General features: G+C 32.3%; 1 protein-coding gene across 1 annotated transcript in view; it reads left to right on the top strand.

The window, feature by feature from the left end:
- Nucleotides 1–12,044: 12,044 nt before the first annotated feature.
- Nucleotides 12,045–16,625, top strand: part of LOC129224919 (recQ-like DNA helicase BLM) — a 35,620-nt gene continuing 31,039 nt past the window's right edge. Inside the window, exons 1-3 of the mRNA XM_054859467.1 lie at nt 12,045–12,123; nt 12,976–13,092; nt 14,725–14,835. Coding sequence (XP_054715442.1) covers nt 12,045–12,123; nt 12,976–13,092; nt 14,725–14,835 — 307 coding nt within the window. The remainder of the gene's footprint in view (nt 12,124–12,975; nt 13,093–14,724; nt 14,836–16,625) is intronic.

The following is a 16,625-nucleotide window of genomic DNA, read 5'->3' as shown; positions in this document are numbered from 1 at the left end:
TTCATCACATTAATGGGGAGGAATATGTTAAATTAAATCAAATCATGATCCAATTTAAAACTAAACATTCCTTTTAATCCTTACTATAAGCATTAAACAAGGTGCTTTTCTGGGCCTTTACAGTAGATTTGAATAGGGAGGAGTTGGTCACATAGTGATATATACATGCAATATACAGCAGTGGCGCCGACTCCATGGGGCTTGAGGGGGCCCGAGTCCCCTCAAAAATATTTTTGAGGGGGCAGAGCCCCCCCAATAAATCAAGAAAATTATAAGTTACATTATGCTTTCTAAACTCATAAATTTATCTTTTATTTTCCTTGTTTGAAGATAGTTTACCTTGTAAAATATATTCAGTAATGAGTTAAAACAAATAATTATTACGGTTGTGTAAAGCAGGTTAACTGAAAACGAGTGGTGCGAATGATGATAGTGTTACAGTGCTGCGAGTACTGTAAAAATTTGTCCCAGTGCACGAACTTACGGGTAAGTTTGTTGCCGGTGGGCAGCGCTGCGGCGTGCTCACCTAAGTGTTGCTGATCTGTAAAAATATATATGAGAGTTTGATTTGTATATAAAATGGGAGGCATGATAGTTTTGAATACTTTTGGGAATCGTGTTTGAAAGAAAACCTTCACAAAATGATGATCCTTCCCTTCCTCGGAATCGACATGTACCAAAGAAGTATGAAAACAATGAAGGCAGCTCACCGCACACTTTCAAAATCCCAAAGAAAAACATTTGACTCGCGCTACTTATGCGAAATAGCTAACGTTTTTTTCTCCAGTATTCAGACCTAACGTGAATTCCTCACCGCAACACGAAAATTCTCGGAAGGGAATCGTGGTGTGTTTGTATCAGCTTTGTTATTGGGTACTAAAAATTTTTTTTTCATGAATGTATCTTTATCCTTTTACCATCGCTGAGAGTAGAAGTTCTCTTTTCATTTTAAATGCGAAAGTTAATGAAATATAATGACACCTAAGAACGCTGTTTCATCTAAAGTTTGTGAAGATAAAAAGAGAAAGTTTCATGACAATTAAAGAAAAGCTAGAGCTTCTTGAAAAGCTGATGGTCAACTAAAAAATGCGTTGAAGGTAGCACGAGAATTAGGTATGAGTGATTCTTCCGTACATACAATTACAATTCAAGAAAAGGAAATCCGTAAAAATTCACCGAGTAGTGTCTTGCAAAAATTTATGAAAATGGAAACTGCTCATGTATTGTGTACGAATATCATTAATTGATCGACTGTACAGTACAACTAAGAATGCATTTGCTTTTCTTACTATATACTGTGTCTACCGTATACTGGTTTATTTTTTCTTTCTTTCCCATTAATCATTGATTTTGTACATCGTAGCAGTATTTTATGTTGAATAAAACGTTTTTTTTTTTTAAATACAAGAAAACATTCAGTTCTTTATGTAAGAGACAGTAATGTACAGTTAGTTAAGAGATGGTTTTTAACAGTTTGAGGGGGTGTTTACAAGTGTCTAAAATAACTGGGTACGTTTATAAAAAATTTTACACATACCCTTTTCCACAACGCGAAAATTCGACCTACGCGAGAGGTCTTGGAATGCATCCCTTGCGTAAGACGGGAGTTGACTGTACTACAAGGCAATATACATTGAGGCTTGTAAAATGGTGCAATTTTTCATTATTGGGCGATTTATATCAACTGGACCCACACAGGTCATTGCAGTTAAACAAGAGTGCTTGCTTTTATTAAACAGAGGTGAAAGAGAAGAGAACATTTTGAAAATCAACTGAGTTTTTCAAAAATGACCGAGACATTGAGAGACTGCTTTTACACTTGAATATGTTAGCCGATGTCACTAATGTAAAAACAACTGGGCTTAAAAAGGATGCGTAAATTAAATTTCCTTTTTACAAAAATACTGTGTGTGTTTGTATTTATTTCTTCCGTTTTTCGAAGCCAAGAAATATGTGTCGGGCTTGTCGAGTTTTCGAGATTCTAATGTTGATTATATGATTTAAAAAAAATTTTAAAACTCACTATTTTTCATCTCAAATTTCCTGCGGCATGCCCCCTTTCCCCCGATATTTTTTAAGTCGCCGTCTCTGGCAGTGCCCTTTAAGGCAAGTCAAGCGCCCTACCTTTTCCATGCCTAGCTACGGCACTGCATGACTCCCCATAAAATAGAACAAAAAAATGTCTCTTACTAAGACAAGTGACATGATCTAGTTGAACCAGAAAAATTTGTATACCAATTTTTGGATTGTTTTACTTTGAAAATGCCATGCCACATACTGTTTGTTTTTTAAATTATACACATCAGAAAATATGTAAATTGGCATTTTCAAGGCAAAACAATCAACCTTTATTTGGGGGGGGGGGGACCTCCATGGGATTACATAACCCCCTAAACCCCCGGTGATGACTTAGTCCAGGATCTGAAGGGGGTTGAGCAGGCATGGAAAGGCTGACGCAATATTATTTCTGATTATTGTTACAGGCACGATGGTGATTATGAAACCAAATGTCGTCGCCTCCCTGGGTGGTCGACAACCCCGGGGGAGGGGGGAAGCAGTGGGGGAGCCGTTTTCTAAAACACTCATAACTCGCAAACTATTTGAGATAAAACATTGAAAAAAGTGGCAATCGACGCAACAAAACAAGGGCTTCATAAAAGCTAAATATGATTATGGACCTATCTTTGTTGGTTTCCTGAGTAAAATTCCATTTTTCGCAAACAAGCAAAATTTTTGAACAAAATGTGCAAAACAAACTTTTTTTGACTAAAATAAATTCCGAATCAAAATTGTTTGATTTTTCTTTCAAATAAAGTACAAAATATCATTATTCAGTTTGTTAAAATCATTTAAGTACTGTTAATGCGTTGAAAAACAAAATGGCAGTAACAAGCTCGAACACAATTTGCATTATAGTTCAGGATCTGAAGGGGTATTTTGAGCATGCATGAAAGACCTGACTCAAAATTATTTCTGATTAATGTCACAGGCACTATAGTGATTATGAAACCACATGTCTTCGCCCCCCTGGATGGTCGACAACCCCGGGTAGGGGGAAAGCAGTGGTGGGAGCCGTTTGCTAAAACATTCATAACTCGCGAACTATATGAAATAAAACACTGAAAAAAGTGGCAAAAGATGCAACAGAACAAGGACTTGAAAAACCTAAACATGTTTATGGTCCTATCTTTGTTGGTTTTTAATTAAAATTCCTTTTTTAGCAGCCATGCAAAAATTTTAAATAAAATACGAAAAGCTTTTTTTTTTGAAAGATAAGTTCTTTTTTTAAATTATTTAACCGTTTAGGGAATCAATAAAACCTGAAACTTCATTATTCAGTTTGTTTAAAACTACTTAATTACTACCAACGTGAGCGTTAAAAAGCGAAATAGAAAATGCAAGCACTTGCCTAAGTTAGCGTATTGAATAAAACGGCAGTATGCTGAGGAGAAAAAAATAGCCTTATTATCCTTATGACGAACTATTCATTCTTCAGTTTACAAACTTATTCTAATTGCAAAGTATTCAACTATGGCTTTAATTTTGTTATACACTGCTTTAAATTTGAGAAGAACTAGGGAACCAGACCCAGAGCAGTTTTAATTCAAATATAATTTTAATTTATTTCTATTAATTTGTGTTTTCAATTTGCACAAAAGAATATTGCGGGTATTGTTTTGCGGATATTGCTTTTTATAATTTACTCAACAAGGAACAATGATACAAGAAATAATATGTACTAAATAAATATAAAAAATAAGAAGCTTGAGCTTTTATGAAAACGAATATAAATATAAAATTATACACTAGAGTTCTAAAAAAACTAATTAAATAAAATTAGTAAAATAATACGTATTAAAAAATAATTGTAGAACATCAATATGCATACATAAAGCATTAATATATCAAAAATTTTGAAAGCTGGATCATACTGTTTTTTTTTTTGTTGACTTGTAATTGTTCTATTGAATCATTCTCTTCCGAGTATTTTGTAGTTTATGGGTTTTTGCTTTAGCCTTAAAAGCACAGTATTTACAGCAAGATGAATTATTAATAAAAAAATTACAAGATTATTTACAGTTCTTGCCTGCGCAGGGTGGAATTAAACTCTCTGGTAACATTGGCTGCATCATAAGGTGTGGGGCTTTATTGTTTTATTTTCATTCAAGTGAAACCCAAACTTAGTTACATCTAAAGGCACTGCTAAGTTACAGGGGAATTGATTCAGTAGTAGAGTTGAGCAATACTTCTTAGCACATGTTGGGAAGAATCGCAGGAGCATGGTAACAAGCTGATATTATATTTATTTCTGATGGAAATGACAAGAAATTATTGTGTGTGTGTGTTATGTACTTTCCGGAACTTCTGGTTTTCAAGTTATGAAAATGACAGTGAGATGTACCGATCGTGTTTAAGGTCCACTCTTGTAGTTTGACTATTGGAGAGAAAATTTTATTATTTTTTATTTGGAGACCTGCAAAATCTTTGCTACATTTGAAAGTAGTGTTTGGGACATTATAGACCAGAGTCATTCCATCGATAACTTGAGCTTTGTTCTTAAAATAGGGTGCTTCTTCCAGAATTTTGCTGCCAGAAGTATCATTTTCAATTACATTCACGAAATCGGACCGCGCGCTTTGCTTCAGTGAACCATTCTGATGAACCTAACCTAGCATTGGGATTATTGTATGGGAATGATTTTTAGATGTACTAACATCACTTTTGAGCTAACGTTTCCCAGGTTAAATGTTTTCTTGGTTTTCTTTTGCTGTTTTGCTGTCGCTATTGAAGACATTGCCATTGCAGGACTTCTCTGGATAAGAGACTATTCACATTTTCTTTAACGTTCCACTGAAATTTAGATGCGGTTTACGTGGAAATAGCCTCGCTCACTATGTTTCATAACTCAGGTGTAAAATCTGCAAAAGGGTTATCCTGATCATTTATCCTTTCTGTAATTACTTCGTACTTGCAAACTTGAATGTTTTAATTTTTAAAAAAGTGCCATTGTGACCCATACTAAGCAGCTACAATGCGTTAAAGGTTAAGTAATTACTTAACTGGGACATTGTTTTGATAATATTACGAAATAAAACCGCCAAAACAGGAGAGCCACAAAATTTACTTTGGTTTAGTCGAGTCTTCAAGGTACATTCCTGAAACTTGTTTTTTTTTTCCCCTTTTGTGAATTACTTCAAATGCTTTTTGAGCTTGCTTTTATTTCACTTTTCAACGCTTTGATAATATTTAAGTAATTTTAAACTAACTGGATAATGATATTTCAGATTTTATTGGTTCCTTAAACAGTTAAATAATTTTGATAATTTGAAAAAAAAAAATGCATATTTTATTCAAATTTTTTGCTTGTTTGCGAGAAATGGAATTTTACTCAGAAACCAACAAAGATAGGTCCATAATCATATTTAGCTTTTATGAAGCCCTTGTTTTGTTGCGTCGATTGTCACTTTTTTCAATGTTTTATCTCAAATAGTTTGCGAGGTATGAGTGTTTTAGAAAACGGCTCCCCCACTGCTTTCCCCCCCTCCCCCGGGGTTGTCGACCACCCAGGGGACGACGACATGTGGTTTCATAATCACCATCGTGCCTGTAACAATAATCAGAAATAATATTGCGTCAGCCTTTCCATGCATGCTCAACCCCCTTCAGATCCCGGTCTAACTGGGCCAGCCCCCCCCCAATGATTTTTGCAAGTCGGCGCACCTGATATACAGGGTGTCCGAAAAGTCCTTTACACATTTAAAAAATTCATAGAAAACCAACAAATTGTCATATGAATTTGTGGTTTGCACCATAATACTTCACAGGTTCAAGAGTATTTATGACATTGGGGAAAAAAATGAAAAGGGGGAAAAAAGAAGAAGAAAAAAGGCATTTTGCATCCAAGGTGTCAGTATATGCTATGCTTCTAATTCTTCGTTTAGTAATTTTCATTCCTTTTTGCGTTTTCCTACGTCAATTACAAGCATAGCATATACTGACACCCTGGCTGCAAAATGCCTTCCCCCCCCCCTTTTTTTTTGATGTCATAAAAACTCTTGAACCTGTGAAGTATTATGGTGCAAACCGCAAATTCATATGACAATTTGTTGGTTTTCTATGAATTTTTTTAATGTGTTAAGGACTTTTCGGACACCCTGTATACATACATTTTTGCTTATTTATGTCATTTTGATTCTTTGTCCGGTTAGGAGGTTTAATCTCTTTGCTACGCACCAATGCTGGGATTTAGTTCAAACCCTTTATGCAATAGACCCCCTTATGTAGCAGTCCCTTAGTGGGACTGTTTTCAATTATCACTAATCCTGTTATTGAAGCAATAATATTAATATCCTCTAATTATTTAGCAAGCTCTATTAAAAGCATTTGTATTTTATCTTTTGTAACTATGGGTTTTGTTCATAATACAGCACAAGTTTGATTTTAGTGTAATGTTAACGGCTGGGCCGGATTAAGGGGAGGGCAGGCGGGGCTACTGCCCCGGGGCATCCATAACAAGGGGGCCCCCACAATAAATTTTTTACAAAATATTCTAACTTTCAAGGGTCGAAAATATCGGATATACACATATATATATTATATATATCAAAGTATCAGATATTTTCGAAAATATGATCTTTTCAAACCCTGATTAGGGGCCTCCACTCCTTCGTTGCCCCGGGGCCTCCACACTTCCAAATCCAGCCCTGGTTAACGGCATTGAAGCATTGGGGATAGTAATGTTAAAAAATATTGATCTTGCTAGAATGAATAAATATAGGAATAAAAGTACTACAGTAACCCTTTGTTATGTTGTGCTTGTCAAAAGACAACAATAAAGATAATATATCCAAAAATGCGATGTAACAGAAGTCATAAAAAATGACGATTCAATTATAATTGAATTGTTGATTAAGTTGATGACATGTGAACCTATAAAAGGATTATGTTATCGTCATATTGGAATCATGTTTTTTTTTTAATGAGAAGAAAAGAAAATTTGCTTACCAATTAAGGCAGTGAGAAGCAAAAGAACGTTAGGGGTAAAATTAAAATTTTGGAAATAACCAGTACAGATAATAATAGAACCTTTCCTCTAGTAGTTCTGGTGGGTGCTGCTATACAATTATGTTTTAGTAAGATACTTCAATGACAGCCTACCTAAGATCTGAACTCAGGGCCGTAACCTGAAAATAATTTCAAAGAGGGTAAAAAAACTTTCATGCGGAGATTTGCACTATTTGTGCTAATGTTCAAGTCGTCGGGTTATCGATCATGAAAGCATTTTATGCAATTAATATACATATGAAAGACATTTGAGTTTCGGAACAGTTTTTGGTACGTAGACTCCTACTGGGGTCTAGTTGTGCACCTCCCCTTTTGGTTGCATTCAGGTGTTTCTAAAGGGGTATTTTGCCCCTTTTTGGGGGGAAATCATCGTTAATTTCGATATAAACTCAAGTGGTGTTATAATTTAGCAAACACTTGGCAATATATCACCAAGCTTTTACTCGCCAAGTTTTTGCACCAAACTGGCAACAAATTTGGCATTTTTTTTTTTTAATTTTTAAATCTGGTTTCATTTTGGCCGCTATTGGCGATATTTAGAGAGTAAACTATTGAATCACATTAAAAATGCCAACAATGGGGAAATGACATTAAATTGGAGTAAAAGGAAGTCATGCGAGGCACACAGCTCGTTTATGTCAAATGTAAAGCAACATTTTGTTTAAAGATAATTTGTCGGAAGACCAAGGAAAAGCCTTATATATCTGAATGAGCGATATGATGAAGGGTTACTATAATTGAATTCAGCTGTGTTCATGTTTTGAAACATTAAATTCATATTTGCAGCATTTTTTTTTTTCAAACTAATATATTAATATTTGTTTTTCTAGCAAGCAATTTACCTTCAAAAAATTAAGTCTTAGTAAACATGGAACTGCACCAAATACAGGATCTGCTCTTCAGTCTCTTGAAAATAAAATTCATAATTCCAAACCTGTTGAAAACTCACATTTAAACTTCAAAAAGAATCCCAGTAAGCCGATTTTTAAGAAGCAAGGGACAATAACAAATTTTTTTTCGCAGTAAGTATGTGAATGATCTTTTAATTATCATTTGCCACACGTTAATTGCATGAAATGCAGTTAAATTTTGCTTTAGCATTTACACAAAGTGCCCTTTTGTCATCGAACTACAATTTTTCAAGTCGATCAAAATCAGTGGTCTTCAAATATGACATTGCAATTTTTGTAAACTTTTCTTTTGTTGTTTTATGAGTTCCTACTCTTGCATGTTAAAGAATAACTAGTCCCTCATTGACTCCTTTTTTTTTCTTTTGTCAAAACTAAAATTGTTGCCGAATTCTGACTTTTTGAACGAGTGTGCTAAAAATGTATGTTCGAAAATTTTTATAAAATGAGCAGTGAAAGTTTAGCAACTTTTGAAATAGTGCAAAATTTCCCCCAAAGAGTCGAGGGCGGATTCAGGGGGGGGGGGCAAAGGGTCAGCTGACAAGAATTTTTTTTAAGACTTATTAGTTCATGGAATCAGTATTAACCTTTTTCCAACTATAGTTTATAGCTGTGATTTCATATATTTCAAAGCTTATGGTAATGTAACCAATCTGTCTGCCAAAAAGGAATGGACAGATGAGTTTTGCTGAAAATTTGAGGGAATATGGTTACGCCATAGTGCAGGTTGCACCATTGAAAATTTTGGGGGATGGGATTTGAAAGGGTTGTGCTCCCATTTTGGGGTGCATATCACCCTTGGAGGAGAGGCCCCTGCTTAACTAATATTTTTTGCATAGGATGTATAACATTGGCCATTGAAACTTGATTCCCCTTACAAAAATTTCTGGATCCGCTCCTGCAAAAAATTTATCAATGTGGAAGAAACTTAGCATCCCATGGAAAGCTATTGTTCTGAGGTTTTTCTCATATTATTATGTACTGAAAAAATATAATGCTCTTCAAATATCTTTATAAGAAAACATAACAGTATCGTCTCCCATTAGTAAATGGTAAACTGATTTTTCAACCAAGTTCTGGGTCTCTCCAGTCAACAAATTCCAGAGATGAAAAAAGCAGTTGCTTTCTCTACCCCTGTGCTTATGTTGGAAATCGACATTTTAGAAAGAGTAACGAATGTTCTTTGATTACTTCAGACGAATTGCTTATTTTTGAGTCATCTAGCAGGGGGGGAAAAATCTTTAATGTATCATTATTCTCTAGTGTTTTTTGTTGTGAAATTTAAATCATGTTGTTATACTCGCTTTTTCTTATAGAAAGTGGTAATCTGGAGATTCTTTCAAGTAAATAATATCAACCTCTTACAATAAAAATTGGATTTTCAAGGATAAACACTTGAAATGTAGGGTCTGGTGGGGTAAAGTGGTCATAAAATCGTAGGTTTTCAACTTATGTGAATAATAGATACAATAAATTCTTTAAACATTTAAAGTTTTTTTGTTTTTATTTTACATTGCATTATTAAAGAACACAGTACACTGAGTTTTAGGAAAATAAATATTGATTTAAGTAGTTTTATAACACTTTCTTTTCATTTTGTATTTATGACCACTTTACCCCATGGGCTGGGGGAAAGTGGTCATAGCATGGGGTAAAGTAGTCATAGTTAAAAATAGATTCAAAACTATTATAAACAACCCTAATATTTGTATATTTCTGTTATTTTTATAATTATAAGTATATGCACAAGCATACGTGTGTATACACGAGTATATACGTGTCGTGTAAACATTAGTAAACACGTTCATATATGAGTAGATACATGTATGCATCAGATACATGCATGCATGTGCCTACTCAAGTATATACGTGTATACACTAGTATACAAGCATGTATATGTGATTACCTACAGGAGTGTATACGTGTCACGTGTACGTACGGGTATATACGCGTGTAAACGAACATCATATGCATGTATGCACTTGTATCTCGAGTACATACGTGCATACCTGAGTATATACGTGTACAGAAGATGCATACACGCATATATAAGTGTACATACACACATATACGAGTATACACGAGTTAATTCGTGGATACATCCAGTGCGTGTTTGTACGTGTCTACTCACAAATATATATATTGGGAAGCACGAGTATATACGTATGTATTTGTGCAAACACGATTATATACCTGTATAGATGTATATACGTACATTTACGTGCATACATCAGTACATGTATGTATACATGAGTTTTTAAGCTTATATACATGTATGCCTACAGAATGAATCCAAGCTCTTAGGTAAAAATCTAAGGAGTGTGAGAAGGGAGAATAAGAAGCAAAGAATTATAAGGAACTTACGTTAGCTGATGCGCTACATGCACACAAAGCCAGAAACTGATGAATGCAAACAAATCGCAATTTTGTTACACAAGGATAATTTTACCCAATATTTTAGTTTTTAAGAAATATTTAGAGCAGTTGTTAAAAGTTACGGCCTGTAGTCGCAAGAAAGGCGCAGCGACAAATGGAACTTTTTCAAAAGTCTTGTTATTACAACAGAGAGTGCTTTGTGATTGCGACCAGATGTATTATAGCTGCAGGCCACAAATTTCATCAATCGCATTAAAACTTTATTGAGACCTAAAATGTTGTGTAAAATTTTCTGTGTGTAATATAAATTTGTGACCTGTTTTGCATCCATCAGTTTCTGGCTTTGCGTGCATGTAGTGCGTCAGCATTGTGTTTGTGACCATATGTTCCTTATGATTCTTGTTTCTTATCCTCTCCTCTAACACATTTTAATACTTTGCCCAAAAGTTTAAACTCACCCTGTTTACTTGTATATCATATGCTTGTATGTAAGTGTCTACTCGAGTATGTATGCGTATATTCTTCTCTACCACCGAGTATATAAGTATTTATATTAATACGAGTACAAGTGAGTATATACGTGTATAGTCGAATGTATATCTGTATAGATTAAAAATACTTGCAGATACCCATATACGTATTTATTGGTGCATTTATGTGAATACGTCTATATTTGGACCTACACGAGTATATGCATATACATATGCATATACTCGTATATTCAACCCCGTTTGCTGTATAATCAATACTTATTAAGTGAAATTAATATTTAATTTATAGCTGCCTTATACTTAACGATTAAGTGACATTAGAAGAACAATATTTGTTAAGCCTAATATTATGACCACTTTACCCCATCTCCCTTAAATTGTTGTAAAAAATTATCTAAAAGAGATTCAGCTAACTGATAATCAGAACGAGTTCTTGAGACATGTAGGAAGCTTCCTATGCAGTCAATCTGTTCATAATTCTAACAAACAAAATTTACCAAGGAGGTTAAAAGAGGTTTTTAGATTTAAAAACTTTTCATATTCACACAAAATATTTTTTTTTTACCAAATAAAATTTTGCCAGTTGTAAAATTTTGTATTCAAAATGTAGTTTCTAACTGCCCTACTCTATAATAAAATGTTCACATTCATTTGAACATTTATTTCCAAGCTATAGCCGTTCATTTGACGAATGACCACTTTACCCCATTGATCACTTTAACCCACCAGACACTATAGACTTTAATGAAGGGAAATTTAACATTCAGTCTACAGTTAGAAATTTAAGAACAAAAAAAAAAAATCTTTTTTTTTTTTGGGGGGGGGGGGTATTTTTATAGAGGCAGTCTTTCTGAGAGATTTCAATGTATATGTATTATGAGAAACCTATCCATAAATATTTAAAGGACTTTTAAAAAATAAGATTTTATATGTAAAAAATACAGGTTTTCATGAATTTTTCAAATGTTTCATGAGCAGGAATGTCTCATCCAGACTGGTTTCAAAGAGAGGTTTGGGGGATTTTGCAAAAAAGTCTACAATCCAGCTCTGAATTTTAGCCTTTTAATAGGTTTTGAACATTGATAGCTGTTAAGATTTGCAATGATAATTTTTTTAGGATTTACTTTTGAATATTTTTTTTTTCTTCATTGCAGATCATCCATCCAAAAGAAGGATTCTCAAGAACAATATGTTGACCAAAGCATGTATAGTTCTCTATTTAAAGATGAAGATGGTTTTTCTGACGACTTGAGTGATTTTGATGTTCCTGTCTGTAAACCAGGTATGAAATTGATATTCAATATTTTTACACAAAACTTAAAACATAAAATTGGAAGCACAGAAATCTGTCGCAAGTTCGATAGACTGGGGTAATTAACTATTGTTTTCAAGATTTTTACACTCCTTAATTTTACACACCCTGTGCTAAATTTTCAATCTTTTTGGGTCTTTAAGTACTTTAAATACTTTAAAAGTTGGAAGTTATTTTGTGCCACTTTAATTGACCCATTTTGTGTTTTATTTTAGTAATTGTTTTATTAATATGATTATTAATTTTTTGGTTTTAAAGCTTTTGTTTAACCTAGTTCAGACGTGTGATTTTTCAATATTTTTACTAAATTCAGTAACTTTTGAACAAGTAGAAATTGAATTTGATGCTGTGGTTTGGAAACCAAGGTATTAAATCAAAATTATTGGTCTCAAAATGTAATTAGCAACCACGTGTTTCTAGCACTGAGTATTTTTTGTGCATCTATGAACTAAAAAATAGCATTATTTTTTTAGTTTCAACTGTTGTTGAATGTGCATTTGCAAACTACACTTTCAACATGGCATGCAACTGCAATGCATTGCTGAAAGTGCAACTGCGCACTTTCAACCATAGTTGAAAGTGCATTTGTAAACTCGAAAACAGTCAACATACTTATTAAAGTGCAATATAAAAATAGATAGAGACAAAAAGCATTTTGCTAGGTGTATATTTAAAGCTTGAGATTTCATGATTTTAAAATGTTAAGTTTATTCAGTCACTGAAATTGTTTCATTTAAAGTATGATAATACTTTTTATGTTTCAATATTTTTACATGCTGATATTCTGTGTAACAGTAAAAGCTCTTTTTTGAAAAAAATTAGGAAGTGAGAAGAAGTCCCTTTCATTCTCTAGTGAAAAAAGGAACAACTTCGATAATAAGCTAAATGTTTCATCTACCAAAAGAATAGTTGTGAAAGATGAAGTTAAGGATCAATTAGGTAATCTGTTTAAATTCATTTTTGTACAGCAAGGAAGTTAAATGTGTATAATTTTATGATATTATAAAATTTTATGATATAATAAAAAAAGTGGAAATTATAATAGTTTGTTTTGTCATGAATAGTATTTGCTCAAAAAGAATTATTTCTTATCATTAACTGAAATTAAGAAGGTACACTTATCAATTCATGTAATGTGCATGTCACTTTTTTTATGCTTGTCCATTCCAGGGTTGGGTTTTTGCCTTCAAAAAAGGGTTGTGAGGTGGCAAAGGGGGAGGGGGGGGGGGGCAAAGTGAAATATTTCATTTTGTTAACTTACATAATCATTCATGTATTCATTTATTATTTAATTCATTTACATTCCTTGATTTAATAATTTACCTACTTATACATTCATTCATTTTCTTATTCATCTGCTGTTTTATTTGCTCATTTATTTTTTCTCTTGTATTATTTAATTTATTAATTTATTTATCTGTTTATTGTTTTATTTTCTTTCATTTATTCATTCATTCTTCTATTTACTCATTCATTTCATAAAAAATATTTTTAATAATTAAATAAACAATATTTTATATAAAAGTATTTTGCTTTTTACTTTGCTCTATGAAAATCCCCCCCCCCCCTTTTTTTTTTCTTTTAGAAGATACAAATTTACTGTCTAAGATTTTTTAAAAAAATATTGTTTCAATGTAATTTTTAAAACACATTTTCAATTCGTTCAGTTTGAAAAAAGTGAGTTATTTCAACTAATTTACTTTGCCCCACATTCCCCTACATGTTAAATGTGTTATAACTAAAAAGGTAATTAAAATAAGTGGATCTTTTTTTTTTTTTTTTTTTTTTTTTTTTGCTCATCAATAATGGGCATGCAAGTAAAGTTTAAGTATTGTAATTCATGAGAAAATATTAGTTATTTTTCACTTTAGCCATAACAAACCCTGAAAATTTGACTGTGATCAAAAATGTTTGCACATAATCATACATGTAATGTCCTACAGTACACTCCTGATTATCCCCGGAATAGGGTGGCAGGGTGACTGCGGATAAGGAAATTTGTAGATGATCCGAAAACTAATTAAAAATAATGTCAGTGTCTGAAATAGCTGAAAAAAAAACCAATATAGTTGCATACATTTAAACTATAGCTAAAAATAATAGTGTATGTAAAAAATGCATGTAAAAGTTTTGCTCATTACTGAAAATGGAATACACATACATGAGCAAATCGTACTACCAGATTACCAGCAGCAGATGAAACTAAGTTTCAGCAAAAATGTACAGAGTAGGAGTAGAGAATTTTTAAGGCTGATTCAGTTTCTTGTTTACTTGCATAAGTAGTGTAGATCTATAATTCAGTCAGTAGTGAAGATTTGAAAATCAGGTTTTTAACTAGCCAGCTTTCTATTATATTGGAATGTTTGATGCCATTGGAAGGGAGGGGGAGGAATGAAATAGGAATATCTTAATATAGATTTTGCATTTATATACATTTAGTTAATCACCGCTGTTTTTTTTTTTTTTTTTTTTTTGTGTGTGTGTGTGTGTGAAAGGCTGTAGATAATCAAGAGTTTACTGTACTTGACTTTTGGGATAATTTATTTCAAAATTAATTTCACTTATTAATAGAGAACCAGACTAATATTTTGAACGAAGATTTAAAACCTATTGCTGCTAACAAAGATCTGAAGCATCCAGTACTTGAAGATACATCAGCTACTGACAAATTGATCGATTTTGGTAATGTATATATTTTGTAATGAATTAACTTTTTCTTTCAAAAAATATGTTAGAAAATGTTTCAGTATTTTTTTTAAAAAACAAGTTTTCCCATAAAAATCTTATCTAACACTAGAGACATATATGCATGTTTATATTGTTGTATTGAAAAAGATTAATTTTTTGCAATGTGTAAATAGATACGCAGGGAAACCTCAGTAAATGAGTAAAAAATGTGTTATAAAAACTTTCTTTATGTATGGGTAGTGATTGCAATACTGGTATGCTGAATACTGGTATTTCAAACACTTTAGCAATTTTGTAATACCGGTATTTTCGGTATTGGCTGAAAATAATAAATAGTTTCAATTAAAGAATTTTCAATTTAACTTACTACTTATAGTTCAAATGTACATTTCTTTTTCTATGATACAGAACCAAAATCAATATAATGATGTAAATTTATCTTCAAAATCACGAACTAATAGGATATGATTAAACAAAAGTAGCAGAAGGATTGCAAAATGATATTTTGATTGCTAGATGGAAAGATGAATCACATTTTTGTGCACCATGTTTTTAGTTTTTCTATTTCCTTGATCACTCACTTTGCCTTTTGTGATAGTTAATTTTGAGTGCAATTTCAAATGTATTTGTTCTATGCATAATTTATTTCAACCATCATTTGCAGTAATATTTTATGATATTTCTTTAAATATTTGTCTCAACTCTACTGAATTTTGCTAAACAGGTTTTTCTTGTTAGTAAAACAAATGGTAATTTGTTGTCACTGGTATGGGTTTGTTATCATGTCTTGAGAAATTATATAGTGCCTTGAAAATTCGCATAAAGGTTTAGCATAAGCATTTAAACATGTTCTCAGATATTTACATAATTATAATTGTAAAGAATTTTTAAAAGAATGCAAAAATGAATAAGAGAAGCTAGCAAGATCAAATTTAGTCAAGTTCATCCTAAATTTTGAACCAAAGGGATAATAATAAAAATCAACCACAAACCTCTCCTACTCAAGAGAAAATGAAGTTAATATTGGGAAAGTATCGTCTCTTGAAAAAAAAATTCAACTAGCTATAAAAGTATAATAATAATACACAAAATACAAAAGAAACACACACACACAAAAGGATTTTTCCAAAAATAACACGTAACGCAAGAGACCTAATTAATTTAAGAAGGACTTCTAGACAATTAGAGGAGGTGTATCGCGTATTGTTACCAGTACCACGGACCTGCGTGAATTCAGAAAAAGTATTTTCAACTGTAGCAAAGTTGAGCACTAAATGAGTTCCATGCTTAGAGACTATTCAATAGATGCATTATGTTTTTTACTATTATTAATCTTTTATTATGACATTTGTTCCTTTATTTTATATTTGTTCACTATACGTTTTAATAAATAATACAATTTTAGTACAATGTGACACAAAACAATATGTTTTCAAGCATTTTTTGAGAAATTTCAAATACCGGTGTTAATACCGGTATTCCGGTATCACATTTTAGAAATACCAAATACTGGTATTGAATTATTTGTCTGAAATTGCAATCCTTATGTATGGGCAATTCCACAGGTAACTGATTGACATTTTTAGAGTAAAACTGTGTATTTTGCAATATTCTGCAGAAAAATTACAAAAAATAAAAGATCTTTTCTTTTTGATTATTGTATTTTTTAAGATGAATATAATAGTTTGATTGAATTCTCAAAGTACATTTTGATTGGTTTTTAAAAGTTAGCTAAAAACACGGTAACTGACTGACTTTTTAAAAAGTAGTATTTCAATCAGTTA

This window comes from Uloborus diversus, chromosome 6 (genome assembly GCF_026930045.1).
Source record: "Uloborus diversus isolate 005 chromosome 6, Udiv.v.3.1, whole genome shotgun sequence".
NCBI lineage: Eukaryota > Metazoa > Arthropoda > Arachnida > Araneae > Uloboridae > Uloborus > Uloborus diversus.
The sequence above is the reverse complement of the archived record's forward strand: the minus strand, read 5'-3'. Positions and strand labels throughout refer to the sequence as shown.